Source organism: Pan troglodytes, chromosome 5, assembly GCF_028858775.2.
Source record: "Pan troglodytes isolate AG18354 chromosome 5, NHGRI_mPanTro3-v2.0_pri, whole genome shotgun sequence".
NCBI classification, from domain to species: Eukaryota; Metazoa; Chordata; class Mammalia; order Primates; family Hominidae; genus Pan; species Pan troglodytes.
Genome location: NC_072403.2, coordinates 157,908,421 through 157,928,789, shown reverse-complemented (window position 1 = coordinate 157,928,789; position 20,369 = coordinate 157,908,421). Strand labels below are relative to the sequence as shown.

The following is a 20,369-nucleotide window of genomic DNA, read 5'->3' as shown; positions in this document are numbered from 1 at the left end:
CAATGATCAGGAGATCCTTCAGAGGCTGTAGAGAGAAAAAGCTGGGCTACAATGATAGTCATGCATCATGCATCTTGTAGGAACTAGCTGTGTGTAACCCCACATCTAAGCTTTCTTTTCAAATCAAGGACTTAGATACTCTCTTTTAGCATATAATCTATCATTTTAAATAAATGCTGAGTAATAGTGGTTGTTTATAACTTTCTGGTAAATGTAGAGGCTAGGAGGAATTATTAATAATAAAAATGAGAAAATAACAATACAAGCTATAGTAGAATATAATGCAGCTAATTGTATGTATATAAAAGTATACAGTTTCCAAAGTACTTCCACATCAACTATTTGGGTCTCACAGGAAGCGTGTAAGAAAGGCAAAGGCAAGACAGACTCTTTATAGATGAGAAGATAGATGGACTTAAAGCAGTTTCCTGGCTTGTCCAGAGTCATGGAGGTTGTTCTCAGAGGACGTGAGATCAAATCCAGGTCCTCCTACTCAGTACACCTCTTGCTGCCCACGGGCGCTAAAGTGTAAAAGGAAGAGAGGGTACTAGATACCAGTATTCATATAAAGAGAGAGATTGAGAAAAATATAACATCTGTGAGCTTTAATTGCCAGTAAATGTAATGATTTTTCCTTCAATGATTAAAAAGGGAAAAAGGGAAGAGTGATAATAAGTAGAGTCTACCCACAAAACATGCAATTAATTTGATTTTTTTTTTTTTTTTTGCTGTATTCCACTTTGGTGAGAAAGAAGCAAAAGAAAAATAATCTACAACAAATTTAGTAAAAACAAAAACTTCTAATGTTGTTAGTTCTTGGAAGTTGAATAAATAATCCATCATCCTGTTTCATTTACATTTACATTTACAGTACTAGGCACTAACAATTGATGTGAAGCCCTGTAAGCTCTTAAATCATCAAACCCCTTACTAAGGCAGAAAAGGAATTTGAAACAAAAGCCTTCCGTACTTAATTCAATTGAACAAATGTGTACCAAGTGTCTACAGTGTCCGAATCCCTACTTTAATTGCTGAAAAAATATCAGTGAATGAAACAAAACTAAGATCTTACTTTCCAGCAGTTTATATTCCACCAGGACAGATACTTTTTGGGGGCAAAGTATTCTAGTGGGAGAAGGCATTGATGTAACCAGAAGTTTGATTAACTACAATGCTACATTCAGTAATTATTCAGGTTAGCTAATGCATATTTTTAAAATCATTAAATGTAAGAAATGAATAGATAAATATCTTGTCTATAATTTTTTAAATTTGCACATTTTAAAATCCATTTTCTTCCTATGTGAGAATCAAACAACATTTCTCTTAAACATATATAAACGATTTTGCAGGAAATAATTCATAAATGTATGGGAAAGCATCTACAATACACTGTCATAAGAAGTAAATTATGAGAAGGGGCTTCCAGAGGTTCTGTCCATATTGCGGTCCAGAAATCAGCAGCATCAATACCACCTGAGAGCCTGTAGAGACAGACACTTAGGCCCACCCCAGATCTACTAAGTCAGAATCTGTAATTGAAGCTCCCCAGGTGATTTGTATGAACAATAAGGTTTAAGACTCCTTGACTGCATTCCTCTGTACCAAGGAGAGCCTAAAATAACCTTGTAAAAGGCAGAATATAAGCACTTCAAAAAATTAATCACTCACTCGATATTTTTTTTCATTTTTAAGAGGCAATTTCTTTTCACATAAGATTTTACTTTTAAAATGGCATATCAAAGATATTTCATACTAAACTTTCCTTTAGCATGTACCGACATAGACCAAAAAAATGAATTTGCCTTTTCATGGTTTCAAATTTGGTGCTTCTAGCCAAAGAGTAATTTATCCCTCACATGTATCAACACACGGCACCTCCCCCTATTCTCTGTGATTGAATCACCACCTTATTAACAGGTTTAAGAGACATAGGGTGTCTTCCATTTTCTCATCCTATATCAAGCTCGGTTTCCCAAGTTACATCATTTTGCCCTTAAGGCAAACAAGAATGAAGTAGAAGACAGCATCATAGGTACTGAGCCTACCTAGAACATTCAACAAAACTGGCTGCCAGACTACAAGTAATTATGGCCAGGGAAGTGCATGAGAGCACCAGGAGAAGTTAGAAGATGGGTAAAAGCAAGCTTCCTCTCCATTTCTCACTGAGCAGTCACTTTACAAACAGATTCGCCTTTCCCAGATTTTATTTATTTTTATTATAAAGATGAGAAAAGGGGAAAACAGGACGGGAGACTGTTATAAATCCACAGAGGCACCCATATCGAGGTTGAACATGGAAGAGAGACAGAATGTTTCAGCCACACATATGCCCTGTCAAAAAGGGACAAAATGTCCAAACACAGCCTCATGGCAGGTTCCAGAATGCACTAAGAAGGAAATGGCAGGAACGGGTGAGCATCTGAGCCAAGAAAGGAATTTCAAATAGTCTGAAAAAGTATGATTCTCTTCTGTTATGTGATCAACACTCAAGGATTCTTCTGTACACACTAGATCTTCTCATCTTTAGCGTATTAAACTATGAGTCTAACTTACCTCCCATTTCCACAGTTTAAAAAAAACTTTCCACCTGTCATTACCATCTGCTTCATAGCATACAGAAATTCTGGTTGAGATATACACCTACGAGGAGGTCACTTCCCTTTATATATATATACATATATATAACCTGACTCTTTCCAAAAATAGAGTTGAGATATTTTACAATTATAAAAAAGTATAAATTAATGCCGTTGAAGTAAGGTGGAAGAAGCTAGTATCTATGCACATAAGCTAGAATATGTTCTGTGATTGAGCATTAATTTTAGTTTTGAGCTTCCTGGTAGGCAAGAGATAAACAGAAAATGCAATGTTCTCATTACCAATTAAGATGAAACATGTTAGCTCTTTAAGAGAAACAAATACTATCATAACATTTAAATCTAAAAATAATATGTTTCTGATGAATTTATACAAGTTGCATTAAGCAGCACAGGCAATATCTTCAACAAAAAATAGATGAAAATGATAAAGCATTGTCTAAATTTTTAATCCCTGTTCTGACCTTTAAGAAATGAAAAAGTAAAATATTAACATGTAACTTAGAAAAGGCAATTCTTCAGGAAGACTAAACAAAGTCAAGTATGTAATATTCTGGAAACCTAATTTTTTTTAGACAAGGTCTCACTCTGTTGGCGAGGCTGAAACACAATGGAATGCATCATTGCTCACTGCAACCTCAAACTCTTGGGCTCAAGTAATCCTCTTTCCTTAGCCTCCACCTACAGGTGCCTCCTACAGGTGCACGCCACCATGCACGGTTATTTTTTAATTTTTTTTTTAGAGATGGGGTCTTGCTATATTGCTCAGGCTGGCCTCAAATTCCTAGCCTCAAGCCTCCCACCTTAGCTTCCCAAAGTGCTGCTACTATATGCATGAGCCACTGTGGGTGGCCCCTGGAAACCTACTTTCATACAGAGAGGTTGGTAATGATCTCCCAGATGACACTGTTAAATATCAGTTCTCTTATCTGGCCCTTTGACAGGATCTGGATAAAGGATAATTCTTGGCTCTGATCTCTGATGGGCACCTAGTAGCCTTTGCAGTAAATTAAAGAAAGATTCTGGTGTTTTTGGACATTGGGCCAGTAGGTGGCCAAGTTAATTAACTGCTATGAAAGCTGAGACTTCTTGCTTGTAACTGAGGGCTGTACAATAGTGAAGAGAATGTCAAAATAGTATGAACTAACACTACTAGGAATATGTGGTTTCTCATCTCAGTTGGCTCCTCTAAAAATATGCTCTATTTGTATTTGACCTGTTTCTTCTCTCTTTCCATTTCCCTCATTGAATAATTCAGAAAATAAAGGCTACCAAATGTTGTTTTCAAATACTCTTTTCTCCTCTTTCCCGAACTTCACTACATCACCACGCAGAGAAAAGCCTTCTGTTCAAGGCTAGCCCTGCCACAGCTTTGTCGTGGCTCCTCAGCAACCTTGCTTGATCAATTATCTTCAAACTTTCCTTTTCTACTCACTCTTTTTCATCAGCCTTTAAAACTGCTTAATTTTTTCCCCTCCTAAAGGATTATTTTACTTAGAAGTACATCTCTCTGTAGCTATCATTGGATCTCTCATCTTCCTTTCTCAGGAACAAGGATGCATATTAGCAGCCTCCACTTCCTCCTGGCTTCTGCCCTTCCAATTGATTTATAAATTGACACACTACTGGAAAGACAGAGCTAGGAGGAAGTGGAGGCTACTTGCTATGGTCTGAACGTCCCCCAAAATCCATGTTTTGAAATTTAATCTCCATTATGGTGGTATTAAGAGATAGAGACTTTTGAATTTGATTGAGTCATTGAGGGCCCTGCACTCAAAAATGGATTAGTGCCTTCTAAAACAACTGGAGAGAACTAGCTTAAGCCCCCTTTGCCCTTTTGTTCCTTCCACCATGAGGACACAGAGTTCATTTCTCTGGAGGATGCAGTAACAAGACACCATCTTGGAAGCAGACAGCAGCCCTCACCAGACACCAAACTTGCGGTGCCTTGATCTTGGACATGCCAGTTTCTCCAGAACTGTGAGAGAATAAATTTCTATTATTTATAAGCTACTCCGTCTATGGGTACGACATCACCAAAATGGTGGAGTAGAAGAAATCTGGCTTCAATCTTCCTCACAGAAAACCGAAAAAAACTATCTAGTGTCAAGATTATCATCACCAATAACACAGAATTCAAAGCTGAGGCTGTGAAGATCCTTGAAGCCACAGAGAAGTGAAAAATTGTGAGCAGAAGACAAAGGAGATACCAAGTCAGAGAGGAGGTTCAGCAGCAACACATTGTAGGAGGCACATTCATGAGTCTTCTGGGCATAAACTCCTAGTCAGCCTCCCAAACAGCTGAGAAATTCTCTTGGAGACCCCTCTCCCCAATCCAGAATGGGCAGTGCTTCCAACTTTTGTGAGAGCTGTGGGAAACCTGGGCCTAGGGCACCACCTAGTGCCAAAATAAAGGCAGCTGTCTAGGGCTAAGGGGACTCAACAGGCAACCAGCATAGAACCTGTAAATACACATCACTAGACAGACCACACCAACACAGGGAATGAAGACTGGGATAAATAACTAACCTTTCAATAAGACACAGATATCCATTCATAAAAAACACCAGCAAACAGGGAGCCATAACCTTCCCGAATGGGTAAAGCAAGGAGCCAGTGGCTGACTCCAATGAGATGGCAATATGTGAGCTCTCAGGTCAATAATCCAAAATAAGAATTCTAAAGAAACTCAGTGAACTCCAAGATAACACATAAAAGCAATTTATAAAGTTATCAGAGAAATTTAACAAAGAGATTGAAATAATTAATTTAAAAAGTTAAACAGAAATTTTGGACTGAGAAATACTTTAGTTGAATCAAAAAAAATGCATCAGAGGGTTAAAACAGCAGAACTGATGAAGCAGAGGAAAGAATTAATGAGCTTGAAGGCAGGTTATTTGAAAATACATTCAGAGGAGGAAAAAGAAAAAAAAAGAAAAGGAATAAAGAATGCCTCTGAAATCCAGAAAATAGCCTCAAAAGGCAAATCTAAGAGTCATTGGCCTTCAAGGAGGAGTTGAGAAAGGGCAAGTGGTAGAAAGATCACATAAAGAAATAATACAATAAAACTTCCCAACCCTAGAGAAAATATAAATCTCTAGGTACAAGAAGGGTAGAGAACACCACACAGATTTCACCCAAATAAGACTACCCCAAGACATATAATAATGAAACTTTCAAAAGTTGATAATCCCAAATGGAGCAAGAGAAAGGAAAACAACATATATGAGCTCCAATTTGTTTGACAACAGACTTCTTAGCGGAAACCACAGGCCAGGAGGGAGCAGGATGACAAAGCACTGAAGAAAAGAAATTGTCAACTGAGAATACTGTACCCAGCAACGCTAACTTTCAAACATAAAAAAGAGATAAATACTTTCCCAGGCAAACAAAAACTGAGGGAATTCATCACCCCCAGACCTTTCTTAGAAGAAATGCTAAAGGGAGTTCTTCAATCTGAAAGAAAAGGACACTAACATGCAATAAGAACATCATCCGAAGGCATAAAATTCACAGGTAAAAGTAAGTATAAAAATTCAGAACATTCTAATACTGTTGTTGTGGCATATAAATTACACAGTCTCATGTATCGCTACTAGTACAGAACACTGTTTCTATAGTTCTTCCTCTTTTACCCATCGGCTTTCTTTGTCACTGTTCTATTATCAAAACTGTCTCCTCCCTTGGCTTTCATAACATGAGGTTCTTCCTGTTTCTTTTTCTACTTTTTAAACTGTCCTTCTTTTTCCCTTTTCTGTAGACTCTTTCTCATTTCACATGCCTCAAAGTACTGCCCTTGACCATCTTCTGTGTTTTATATCTTACCCCCTTGGCAATCCCATCAATTTTCATGTTTTAACCAGATATTTTCTGACAAATTTCAAATATAACTCTCTTTCCAGATCGGTGGCCTATGGGATCCGTTGACTTTATTGTCCAATGGATACCACAAACTCAAACAGCCTAAACTAATTTTTTCCCAGTCTGCGATTTCTCTTTATTCCCTATTTATTCCTACAAAATAGAGACCTGGGGCTTATTCTAGACTTCTCTTTTTCCTTGATTCTCATAACCAATCATTCACTAAACACTAACCTCCCTGCTACATAGAAAGTCAAATTCATTCTCCTCTCTCCTTTTCCATTGACACTTTCTTTAGTAAAACTCTAATCATCTCTTGACAAAATTAATTAATTGAACTGGCCTTTCCTTCTCCACTTCCCTCAACCATCAATGGCCTTCAGATTTGTCTCCTAATTTCCAATTTGACTCCTTTTCTTAATCTGTCTTCTCCAAAGCTTTCCAGATGCCCTTTCCAAAATATAATCTGATCTTGATTTCTTCCTGCATAAAATTCTTCACTGGCTCACCATGTTTCCAAGAGTCTAATTTTCTTGGCTTGATAAGTATGTCCCATCATGACCTAGGCTCTTTCTCTCTTTTCAGTTTGGTCTTCCCCACTCATTTTCCCAGGACATATACTTTAGAGTTAATGATATTCTTAGAGGTCCCTGAGCATATTTGGCTTTCTATGTCAGTGCTTTTACTGAATTTACTCCTTTGTTTCCTCGGATATAGTGAACTTCAAATGTCACCTTTTCTGGGGACCTTCTATGAGCTTTCCCTCACTTCTTCCCTGGACCAGAGGGAGCTAATCACAGTTCTCTCTGTTGTCTCTCTACCTCATGCCTACTCCTATGGTTGCACTTAGCAAACTGAATAGTAATCACTATGTGGTGAACTTCTTAAAAGGAAGACTATAATTCCACTATCTCTACTCCTCAATGACTATAGCATTGGTCAAACCAAAGAATGTGCTACAAAACATAAAAATTGAGATAGGAATCTGGACATGACTTCTTCTCTGCCAGTAGAGTAGTACCTGTTAACCAAAACCTGAAAATAACAAATAATGTATTTATTTATCGAAAAAAAGGGATATTGAATTTCTTTATTATAAGCTGTTTCCACTATTTCAATATCCTCATATAACCTTTTAAAATCTTTCATAAAGTTTTTTCTCTTGAACATACTATCAGCAATTTGTTTATTGATTTTTTTGTTCTACCTTTTATAACAAACAAATTAAAAAGTGTGTTATAGCACCACAGAGAACAGAGGAAACTGTCTCTGATTGTTTAACAATAGCTGTGGAATATGCTGTCCAATCAAAAGATTTGCATTGAGGGCCACATGCTGTGAGTGCAATTTTTATAAAGGGAGAGAATGAGAAGTTGAATATGCGCCACTCAGTGTTAGTAAATCAGCATTTTCCCTCTTTATTTTCACATCTCCACCACAGAACTTCCCTGTATTTACTTCACACAGGCTCATCTAAGCTAAGGGCATCTTCCTAATTAAGGTTAGAATAGCATGACAACAATAATGACATCTTACATCTATTACATCTACCTAGCCCTATATGGAGCACTGTTGCATCTTATCTGTATAATAAACTTAGGGGACTGTTTTCTGTATACTTCACCCTGATAGCTCTCTAAGCATGCCTAATTCTATTAATCCCTTGAGTCAATCCTATTCCAGATCTCTGGATTTCAACTCTAGCCACCCTTCTCTAATTTTCTCATCCTTATCCACTCCATACCACTTCTAGTTACTTGTGGTAGAGATGGTGTCACAGAGATGTCTGACCATGTGTCATCTCCCACTGTTAACCACAACCCTCATAGAGAAGGCATCCTTTCTTCTTTCATTTTAACAAGGTGTTTAATTCTGGTCTTATTTTACATTTCTGCCCTGAAGGAGCTGGAGAAAAAAAAATGGTTAATTTATAATCTCCTGAAATAGAGCTTCATGTGGAGTAGTCACTCTACATTGAAAGTTTATTTTCTCTGCGAAAGGACCTTTATTACAAGATGATAACAAGCACAAATATGGAGGTAGAGTTGCTCAGATGCAGAAGGGAAACCAGATCAGCTGAGAAAATGGCTTTATTCAGACCTTCCAGAGAAATGCGGAGAGCAGGTGAGGTGGGAGCAAAAGAAGTTGAAGAAAAGGAGAGGCTTCTATTTTTCAGTGACTTTCTCATGTTTAAAAATTTATAGATAAAATAGTTATTGGCAAGGCCAGGGTACCAGATTGTGGTCAGGGTAAGTGGGTTGCTGAAGAGAAGGCAAGGAACACAGAGCTGAAATCAATGAGCTATGAGGATAGGTATTGATGGGACAAACACATGAATGTTGGAGCCATCCAAAACTAAGGCAAGAGCTGACATTAAGAGGAAGACTAACAGCAGAATGAGTTTTCAGAAGAGGAGTCTCCTGGAAGCTGCTAAATGACAGCAGCAAAGTTGGAAAGACACAGTTGAGCTAAATAGTATGGACCTCACAAGAGAGGAGTGCATGAGGGGTAAAAAGGAAAGAAAGAAAGAAAGAAAGAAAGAAAGAAAGAAAGAAAGAAAGAAAGAAAGAAAGAAAGAAAGAAAGAAAGAAAGAAAGAAAGAAAGAAAGAAAGAAAGAAAGAAAGAAAACTTTGGCTTGAGAAAGTATCTAAAACAAAGCTAAATTAGTCCTAGCTTTGCTGCTGATGAATTTTATGATCTTGAGCAAGTCATTTTGTTTTATTTTTCTGGGCTTTTGTTTTCTCATTTGTAACAAGAAAGTTCCCTAAAGTCTATGGTAGATGCTACACCTTTATCTTAATCATGAATTTCATTTTAATCTTATATTACTAGGTTTAGGGTCGAAAATCTGTATCCAATTAACTGGCTTCTTGGACTTGCTTAATATTCATCAGCTGAGAAGAAGTCATCGCTTTGGTGGCAGTTTAAGAAAAACAACTGAAACGTATTTATGGGTACCATCTTCTTGTTCTTTGAAAAGCTGCTGTGAGGAATATAACATGGTAGTGATTATAATTCCCATTTTACAAATGAAACTGAGATGTGCATGCATACAGTATTTCCCATATGTTTTGTGCATTTTTCAAAACAGTAATTAAACATTTTCTTTATAACCCATGAGCCTATAACTGTCTATATATTTATGTCTCTTCCAACAAATATTAGTAGTAATAATAGTTATTATTATTGTGATTTTTATTACTTTATGTGTTACTAGCACCAAGAAAAATATGTGATGCATAATAGTCACATGTGTTTATTTATAAATGTCTTTATTAGAAGGCAAATTAGTTACTAGGTAATCAAAGAATTTCTGCCTCTCAAAATCCTGTGCTTCAACTACAAATTAAGGCTTTTACCTGGATATTTAGATAATTGCCTTGAATATTTAATTTGTTGGCTATGAAATAAATAAAATAGATAATCCTAAAATTGATATTTGGAGATTTCTGAGAAGCAATTCTCTTCATAAAAACATTAATGTTCTATTTGGTACTACAATACCTTAAGTTTAAGAGAGTAAAGCTTTCTGGAATACCGAAGGTAATTAAAATTATAATTTCTCATGTAAGTTAAGATTTTAAATGTTGTAGACATTCATAGAGAACAATTAAACAGGAAAAAGTAGCAAATATTTCTATATAATTTTAGAATCTAATGATAACTCTCTGTTGCATAAGACAGTGACATTTTGACAAGGCTTTATGCCTTGTCTTGACTCTGGTTTTCAACTACAGCTTCTCTGAAAATTGACAACCTTCTCCTACTGACAGGCTGCTTCCAACATATATCAGAACAGCATGTGCCATGAGTTTTTTTAGTGGTTGTAGGTGTTCACCAAACTATTCTTTTCTGGATGTGGTTCCCCAGCCCTCTGTGTTCTTAAAAAAGTGTATGCCGAAAACACGACTTTTGATAAGTCTCTTTGTGAACCCATCACTCCAGTCACTGCCCAGTTATTGAAAATCCACAAAGCAGTTATTGTATATTAGCTCCCTATATCATAAGGGCAAAAATTTTAATACTTGTAGAAGGATGGCTACTGCCAAGCCACACGGTAGAAACATAAAATGGAAGCTGCCATCACCACCTACCCTATGAAGGAAAGCTTCTTATAAAATTTGCAGCAAGATAAATGTAGTCACAGGGTGATTGTGTGGCAAAGGAATCATAAAGAGTTCAAGCTTACTCAAAATAATGAAAGTGTCATTTTTTTCGTCTTTGGATTTCACTCTAATTCTATGCACATAATAGCTGTTTGCTAAATACTGATTAATGACTTTAAAAATGAGTTTAATAAATCCAGCCAAGGTATAAAAGAAAAAATAAAGATAAAAATTTTTAAGTATGGCAATTTGTGGCCATTTTGAGTAATAATAAATGGCCTTATATTTTTTTTAACAGGCTCCAAGATTACCACCATATTCCAGCACAAGGTAACAATTTATGTTCACAATAACTTGGTATGTTCAAGGGAAATGTCCATTAAATTGAGCACTGTCTTTAAAAGAAGTTAGGGGACCTTACAGTAGTGTTTGCAAAGATCACCTCATAAAATGTTTTGAATGCAAATGTTGGTGTTTAAAGAGACCAACTCTCAAGTGTAAAGTAGACAGCTAGAGAATCAAGGTTATGGATAAACAAGGTTTTACTTGGATATGAACACTTGTTAAAAAATTACAAATAAAGTATCTCGTAACAATATCTGGCTTTTCTTTCGTCCACTCACCAACTTTTGCCAATAATATATATTCTCTTGGCCAAAGTTCACATGTCTAACTGTGCTTGGATGTATCTTTCTTGAAACCAAAACTCTTTGTCACACGCTTCAAGATTCTCCATTACTTGTCCTCCATGTCTATAAAGACTGATGTAATCACAGAATATTAGGACTTACTTCTGTTTTTATTATTAGTTCTTAGCCCAGACTCTTTCCTCCAGATAAGCAAATCCGTTTTTTTCACACCATTACAGCATTTTCAATACTGCCTCTTTTACAAATGCTATGTTTCCAAACAAAACTCTAACCAAAATTCCCTTTTCTCCAGGTTTTCTCTAGATAATTGCACCACTAATACATTCTTTCAGTTCCCTACAATTGAATAAACTCATGTTTATAAATGTCTATACTGTGATTGCTTTTACTTACTTTACATGTATTTAAACTGCACTCCCCTTAGAGTAAAAACTACTTAGTAACTGAAATTAAGTCTTCAAAATTGTTATTTAAAGTTTTTATGCAGTAAATCTTTAAAGTCATCTGTTGTGATGACTTTTCATTTAAACTACATATAGCCATTTGTACATTTGCAAGGTAGTATAGTATGAGGAGGAAAAGCACTATATAGAAGGAATTCATAATAGGCTGAGTGAACACCAGAATTAGCCAGGTAGTTTGCTCGTGAAAGGGTTTGAGACTTTACTTTCGACCCTTATCTTATTCAGGTTTTAATGTATACAGTTAAATCCTGGAGACACAAAGCTGGAATACTAAGATAAATTAAACAATCAAAATCCCAGAACTTACTGATGTTAGAAAGGCAGATTGAAGCTAATAATTTTACATTTAAAGGGAAAAAAATTCAAGTCCTCCTCTTGAATCTAATGGTAACAGTAACAAAATTAATAACTGTTCAAGCATAAAAGGAAGGAGATATGGCTTAATAGCAGCACTTCTGAAAAGACCTTGGGATGTTAATTGATGTAAGATCTACTCTAGTCAGCTATGATGGTAAGGGAAGTAAAAAATGAAATGCATGAGTGAAGGAACTGGAGAGCTATACTACAAAAGAGAGATTATTCATTGATGATAAATGTCACATGGAAAAGAAGCTTGAATGTTTTGGATGACTCCTAGTCTTCAATGAAGGATTGGTGGAAACTTCAAGAAATCTGTTTTAGGTCATTATATAGAAGAACTGACTAAAACTCAGGTGAAATTCTGCTCTCAATTTAACTCCGATATACTCCTACTCTAATTAGAAACCCTAATCACAATTAGAAAGCTTTGAGCGTGGGCAAGCATGTAATGTGATGTTCTAAGCATCTTTTATTAGTTGGCCTGAATAACCTTTCAAAACACTCCTATTTCTTACTATATGATAAAATGAGCAATGTATTAAGATAATTTCCTTTGAAGTAGGTTGCAATCAAGACAAGAAAGATATATAGAAAGTTACTGGTAAATAGATAGGAAATATGATATTTAGTAGATATAAAATTATTACAGGTAATTGCATTAAAGTATGTATTTATGATTTAGGAGGACTTTTTTCTGATGTCACTAGACTTTTTAATTGTTTTATATCAAATAAAAAAGTACTTAAAAAGGAAAAAATCAGATTTTGGAAAGAAGCTCAAAAAGGCCAATTTTATATAAAATGTAAGCAAACGTCAAAAAAATGTTACACCAACATCAAAATCTAACTGGAAAGAAAAGTTTACCTTAAAGTGGATATTTTAATAAGGGAAGCAGCATCACTAAATTCATTATTATATCAATACTTATCTAAGTATCTGAGACAAAATACTAGAAGAAAGGCTTAAGACAAATAAATAAATACATAAAAGTAATGAATGAAAATTTATCCACTCAAAAAAAATTCTTGTAGCTACAAACTCAAAGAACATTCTTATTGGACTTCTTCAATGCTTCGAATTTTATTAACTACAGTTATTTTTAAGTACTGTTTTCAAAAATCATTTGAAATAATAAATTTGTTTTTTTGACGGGGAATCTGTATTTTATCAGAAGAACAAAATACAGTGTCCTTGGCTGAGATATTCTTATCGGTGGTAGGCTATTTCTCTACTATATACTTAGCATATTTAAAGACTCACATTCCAGGTAGGCAGCTTGCTCCAAAGTGCATTCAAACTTTATTTGTGGATAAGGCTCCATTACTCCAGTATCCTGCCTCCCCCTTGACAGACTCATCTTAACATTTGCCTCCAGAGCCAATCATGAACAATTTCTGGAGAGTCTATTGCATTGCAGGTAACTTTATGTGTACTGATTTTCTTTCATTTTATGTAAATTGATAATTGTCATGTATCAAGTATGGTACAAATAATATGATATAAGATTGAAAAGAATGTAAAAGAATATAAAAACTAAATTGTAACTGGTTAAAACACAAAACAAAACAGAAAATATCTGCAAGTTTAGCTTCAATATAAAAAAAGTAATATAAAAACAACTGTACCATTCAAAAACTATATGATTTCAAGATAATCTCACAATTAACTACAGAAATGAAGGTACACTAGTCCAGTCACTTAGTGTTTTTGGTATTAACTATTCTTGGTTAACTTCTAATAAAAGAAACGATGATAATGAATTGACTAGGGAATGGCTGATTTGGAAAGGAGAGATGAAGGTCATGAGAGGCCCCAGAATTTCTAAGCCCTAAGTTGCCAATATCCAGACAAACTGGCTTCCTTGCTGAATAGTGCTCAGACGACAGAGACAACCCTGATATGTGGTCTTCTCTGATATTTGACAGGGAACTGTCACCAATAAGCGACCCCATCAGTCTGAAAGCAGTAAAATTACTAAATGATCCAAGAAAGTGCCTGTAGGCCAGTACACTATGGGGCCCTGAAAAGCAGGAGGGCAAAACCTCAGGAAAAATGAATCTTCAGTGGGAGCTTACACAAAATTCCTTTCCAGATAGAAGGAAAGAAATGCAATTTAGTTTTTACAGATGTTACGTTTAATAAGAGAAGTAACTAATTCCCTTTGAGAAGAACAAGGTATTATATATGAATGGCAAGGTGAATGGTGTAACTGCTTGGTAATAAAATAAACCCCACATATTGCTATGATGCTGTTCTGTGAACACAATGTAGTCTGGAATCAATTACTGTAATAGTACGGAGACATTGTCTTTGCCATACAACACCAATCAGAAGGCAGAAAGGAAACATAGTAATCCAAACTAACACATGGGCAAAATTATAATATTAGTCCTTTCGCAGCAAAATTAGTGAAAACATGTTCAATTCATTTTCCAAAAACATAATTCTACTCCTCAGAAAGCAACCCACTATTAGCCACCTCTCACCAAATAAAACAATCTTATAATGAAATATGGAAAATAAAACCACTGTTTAAAAATGATGAAGCATTACTTCTTCCTGAAGAAAGAATTTATACTTCCAATATTAATAATCAATTATCTAGCTCAATGGGGGAAATATTATTAAATATTTAAATAAATCACATTCAATCTAGATTTTGCCATTCTCTTTGCCATCGTCTTTGGATCTATCCAATGATGATATTTAACACATTGTAACTTGCTCTTTCAGGATGTTTCATTTAAGCAAGCACTAAAGAAACTATGCTAAACATTAACATGTAGTAAAGTTAAATATTAAAATATAAGGAATTAATACTTTGAGTCTTAAAAAAGTAATGAATTTTTGTTCAAAAAGAGATATGCAGTTCATGATTAAAAATCAAGCTTCAGAAGCATAAGTCAGTTGTTATAAAGTTATAATATCACAGCAGATAGTTTTTTCCAAAAGCAAAATCTGAAATTATAATGTGTAATCCTATATCATTTATGTTTGTTCTGAAAATTCTGTTCCCTTTATAAAGTATATGTTTTCAGTAATGATAACCATATAATCACTTCACTATGGATGCTGTCAATTTCTATAATCAGACCTCACACCAGTAACTGAATATTATGGAAATATTTAAAAAACATGGAGCCATGTCTATGGCTTCTTGAAAATCATTTGACTTGAAGAAATATGAATACAGAAATACCAGCAAGATTGTCTTCTTCTGCCAGCTTATACATGTGAATTGTCCTAGATGTTAATTTATAACCAGGGCTTCAGCTTTTTCATAAACCTACTGGGGGACTTAAGAGTAGCTGAGCTCAGAAATCCCCTTTTATTAAAAAATGTATATAACCTAAGGTGAAGAGAGTCTAGAAAATCTTTATATAAAAAATTTTTGAAAATTCACATCCATAAGTCTCTGGAAAAATCAAGCTTTTAACCTTAGGTTAATCTATTGCATTTTAGAAAGACATTATAAACCTAATATCTGCTATCCATTCATTAGTATTTTATAACTGATCTAACTTTAATTCTAATACGTAAGTTCATTGTGTTAGAAGAAAAAAGACTAGAAACCAAAACTCAAATCCAAGTGGTCACCAGTGTTATTTCTCATAAAACAAGATAATTCTTGGGGGAGTGAGGGAATCTGGATGATTTTAGCCTATAAAGTAAGAAGAAAATACATTATTTAAATTACTTACTTTTTCTTTGTAACTAAGGTACTCCAGAAATAAAAATATAAGTTTCTGATATACTGAGGGAGATGACTGCATTAATCCTACATTCACAGGAAAGTTTTGGATATGTAAGAAGGGGTACAAGAGGACAAAGAAAATCTTCGACTGTTAAAGAAAGATAAAGCTTTGAAGTCCTATTTGTGGAATAGTAACTTCTTTTTGCCAATCACTCACACTGAATTAACTCATTACACCTGGAAAGTCATAGCCAGTCACTGAAGGGCAATATAACACCTTGGACAAATAAGCCTTCCAAACGCAAACTCAAAATATGAGGGTAAACAAGTATTCAAGTCAAATCTACTGCTGGACACTTTGCATGGAAAGTTTGATACCCTTTCAGCTCCTACTATCCTCAGATATTCTATGGGGTACAATTTTCCTACACTATAATTGTAAGGAAATGAGAATAAAAGGCAATGCCTGGGTGGGCAGTACTGAGAAGGGTAAACTCCGTTCCCCACAGTGCTAGAAATAAACAGGAACAATACTATGATCCCAGAAGCACATCATGCATTGCCCTGACTTTCTCAGTACCCTTCTTTCCCAAATATAATGCCTACCTTCCGTGTGGACTGCAGAGACATAGGTCCAATTGTAACGTTTGACTATGTCAAGCATGGCCCTTGCCTGCAAAGTGTCAGAAGGGACAACCCTCAGGAAGTATTTGTACAAAGTTTTGTCACTCAGGTCGATGCTTGTAGCTGAATAAGCGATCTGGGGGATGTCGAAGAGCTGGAGCAGGTTCTGCACTTGAATGGCTACAGAGCTGGAGCCGGGACCGATCACTCCCGCAATGGGCTTCTTAGTTCTGCCTGGGGGGAGGGACTGGCCGTCAGGCAGGCACCGGTTGATCCCATCCTTCTCATCTCGAATGGAAATCAGAGAGTCCCTAATGAACTCAATGCTCTGTTCCAGAGCCACGGAAGAGTGCCAGCAGGAGTCCCGGATCTCACTGCCCAGGGTGATGTTGGGCAGGAGGACCGGGTCCGCGTTGATCTTATCCAACGTGTGGAACATGGCCTCCACCCTCTGGATGCCATACTGCTCCCTGATCTCCCCACACTTCCTCTCGGGCACTTTCTCGGCCGGAGGCTGGTGATGGACTGAGAAGAGGGCTCCAATGATGACATCTCCGTCCATTCTGGCCACCGAGCGCTGAGACGACGCTCCTGCCAGCAACACTTTCCTGCCGGGGCTTCTGGGGAGAAGGGACACCTCCAAAAAGATCGCTGGGAAAAAAAACAAGAGGAGCCCGACCATGGTGGTGAGGACGAGGTCCACAGCCTGCCAGCCGCGTTCCCACGCTGGTCCCGCTGCAGGCTCCCGGCGCGCACCCCCAAGACGCCCAGCGCCGCCTCTCCCGGAGTGGTGCCCCTCGCCAACAATGGTCGTCCAAGGCCTTTGCCTCCTCCACCACCGCCTCCTTCCCCTTCGTCTCCTCCTCTGGGTCCTCCACGACCGCCTCTACAAGCTGGAGGCGTTTGTAAGGGAATTCGAATCCCCGTTCTTCACCGGTAGTGCATCAAGGTAAATTGATCAAGAGTACAGTGGAAGTCGTGTAGGCAGCGGTGAGCTAGATGCTGCTGACAAAAGACAGAGAAAAATCACAACCTTGTCATCAGAGGACCTGTGTTAAAACTCTGGGGTCTGTAATGTTAACAGTTGCCTTGTCCGTTTCATTTCGGCACATCCTGATATCGGCTGCAGGAACAGCTTGGAGCGCAGCTGTGGTCACTGAGGAAGGCGGGGTGTCCTGCCCCCTCTGTCCTCACGGGTCCAGGCGGCGCAGAGCCCCGCCAACTCGCCCGCTCCTCCAACCTTAAGTCGTTTCCTGGTCCCCTAAAAACTGTCATGCTTTCTAACTTGGAGGGCTGTGGGGAAGGTGAGCAGAGAGGAGGGGAGGAGCTAGGTCCTTCAACCCAAGAGAACTTTCCGGATTGGAAAAGATCAACTTTTTTTCAGAAGAAAATTTGGAAACTCATTGTAAAGGTGGAAGCGCGACTTTAAAATAAATGTAAACAAAGGATGCACCTTTTACTTTAATTTTGAGGGGTTGAAGAAGCCCTGACATACAATCAGCTGTAAATATAAATTTGCCAGCTTGAAGAAAATCCACATTAGTTACTAAGGCAACGCCTGGTAAAGTCTCCGTATGGAGGAGTTTGGTATGTTTCCCCCCTAAGAAGTCAGGCTTGCTGTGTATGTTCAAGAAGAAGGGGTGCAGATAAGGTAACTTGTTTCCCGCGGTGGGTGGACGGGTTAGAGGGGGTCTTGCGCTTGCTTTGGGGTTTGCATAGTTGCTAGAAAGGGAACGGAGGGGAGCTTCCGGGTTGCTCTCGCCGCGGCAGCCTGAGCCCTGCCGCCTTCAGGACCCTGGACAGTGCTCGGTCCAGCCAGACATTCCTCGGCAGGGCTGCAAGGGACGCTTTGACCAGTGAGTTGCAATTCCCTGACCCGCTTTGCTCTTTCAACCTCCCTCCTCTGAGTTCTTTACCCATACACACACATACACACACACACACACACACACACACACACACACTCCCTTCCACTCGAGTCCCCACCGCCCCTCCGCCCTCATTCTCGTCACCTTGCACCGCTTGTGCAGGTATATATCCAAACCCACCCGCTTGGGGACAGAGGCGCCAAATCTCAGCAGCCTGCGGGGCTGAAGTTGGCTCCCTCTCCCGTTCCTCCCCTGCTCCTTTTCTCAAGGTGAGAGTCGACGAAAAGGGGGCTATGGGAGCGGGCGAGGAGAGCACAGGAGGTGAGGCAGAAAAAGGAGAAAGACAACCCAGGCACCCATTGGTCCCGACTCTTCCTGAGGATACAGGACGAAAAGAAATACATAAGCGAGAATGCGCCTGGGACCCGGAGGAAAATCTGATAGACTGGGACTTTGTCTGCCGTTGTGGGTGGGTTTCACCCGAGGAAGTGTCCGCTCACCTGAGTCTGTTTGGAGGACATGGACTTGAGACATACCTGAGTACCTGAGTCGGGGTAGACAGCGCTATGGTCCCGGGGCCAGAGGACCGTGGCCACGCTCGGCTTGCAGACGCCTCAGCTCTAATCCAGACGGTGCAAGGATGCGATCTGGGCTGTACACTAGTGCCCTCTTTCTTCGGCACTATTTTACCGCAAGGGAAAAAGAGGGGGAGGGAAGAAAAAAAAAAAAAACAGGTCACCCAAGGCTTGTCTATTATCTCATGTATAAAAATCAGTCGTTTGATAGAGGGAGGAGGGGAGACAAACCAGGAGGAAGTGGGGAATATTAATTCCTTTACTATATGAGGGGTCGTATAGAAGCTGCCAGATACGTGAATAGTCAGACAATCTGGCCACAGAAGTGGAGAACTGCCTAGGCTGCTTTGGGGTAGATATCTTTGTATATATCTCAGGGACTCAAATATATTTTCTCTCTCTGCGAGTAAAGTCCCTACAGAGGGAAACAGAGTGTAAACACATGTATAGACATCTAAAGAAAGGCTCTATTAGTAGATTGCAAGGGAAATCAGGAAGAGGCTGCATAGGGTGGGAGAAGGGAAAGGACAGGCATGCCCATTATGAATTAAGGTATGCCAAATGAAGAGAGGCATATTGTGGCTGTATTTTCAGGTCAAGATGTAACTAAATTGAGAATGAGAGTCAGGTCACATGAAAATACTGGAGTGACAAATACTTATCCAAGTTCCTCCCAGGCGGCCATCACCTTCCCTACAGGTCTATGGTGTTGCTTCTGACTGTGTGAAAAGTGGAAGTTAAATCACATTCCTCTGGGAACATGTTGGCTGAGCAGAATGTGGCCCGGCTTTTTCAGGGGAAAAGACAAGTGACAGTGTGTCTTTCTACTCTTGTTCAAAGCTTTCTATTTGTGTCATCTGCAGAGCAGAGAGATCAGCTTACGTTGGTCCCTTATGGGTCAGCTTATAATCGCCTTTCTCAGGTCATTATTATATTATGGAATGGTGCCATGTCAGACTGGAGGGGACAAACCACATGAGGCAGTTTCAAATACTCTTCAGTGTGTTCCATGAAACTTAGGAAGGAAAACAATACCTCTAGTCAATAACAAAAGGTCTTTCTCATTCTGGTTCTGATCTTTTTTTCCCTAAGTGTCAGAGTTTTCTGGATTTTTATTTTTAGACAGCCCAAAGAGAATATATTTTTTTCTTTTTCCACAAATAATGCACTAAACAACGTTCACATTTTTTAGACTAAATGATCTCAATTCTGGAAGTAGCCACATGTTTACATAAGGAAAATGGGAAGAGGTAAGTTCTGATCATCACATATGGGACTAAATGGTTCTCTGCTTCTACCCTAGGAATATGTCTGTTCGAAGAACAGCAAGCCACAGGTATGCAGAGTCCCATAGTATCTGACTTCCTCTAGTAGCCACTTAAGTTCAATTTTAGATAAGCCCATTAGAGTGTGATAAGCTCTAAATGTTACTTTCCTAGAATATTCCAGAGATATAGTGAATGTGCAAAGATTTCTGTTTATATATACCCCTTAATTATGATTTTCAGCATTAAAGAAAGTAATGTCTCTGAAGTCCACATTTAGTTTCAATATGTGCTCCTAAAG

The 20,369-nt window shown here is 38.0% G+C and overlaps 1 protein-coding gene across 5 annotated transcripts in view; it reads right to left on the bottom strand.

The window, feature by feature from the left end:
• The window catches only part of GRM1 (glutamate metabotropic receptor 1), a 410,378-nt gene extending 391,474 nt beyond the window's left edge, over nt 1-18,904 (bottom strand). For 3 of the 5 annotated variants that reach the window (XM_054685492.2, XM_009451747.5, XM_009451743.5), the window contains exons 1-2: nt 18,765-18,904; nt 16,343-17,365 (exon numbers count right to left, since the gene is read on the bottom strand). In XM_054685492.2, the coding sequence (XP_054541467.1) occupies nt 16,343-17,042 (700 nt within the window). In that variant the 5' untranslated portion in view covers nt 17,043-17,365; nt 18,765-18,904. 5 annotated transcript variants of the gene reach the window in all.
• Between the last annotated feature and the right edge of the window lie 1,465 nt (nt 18,905-20,369).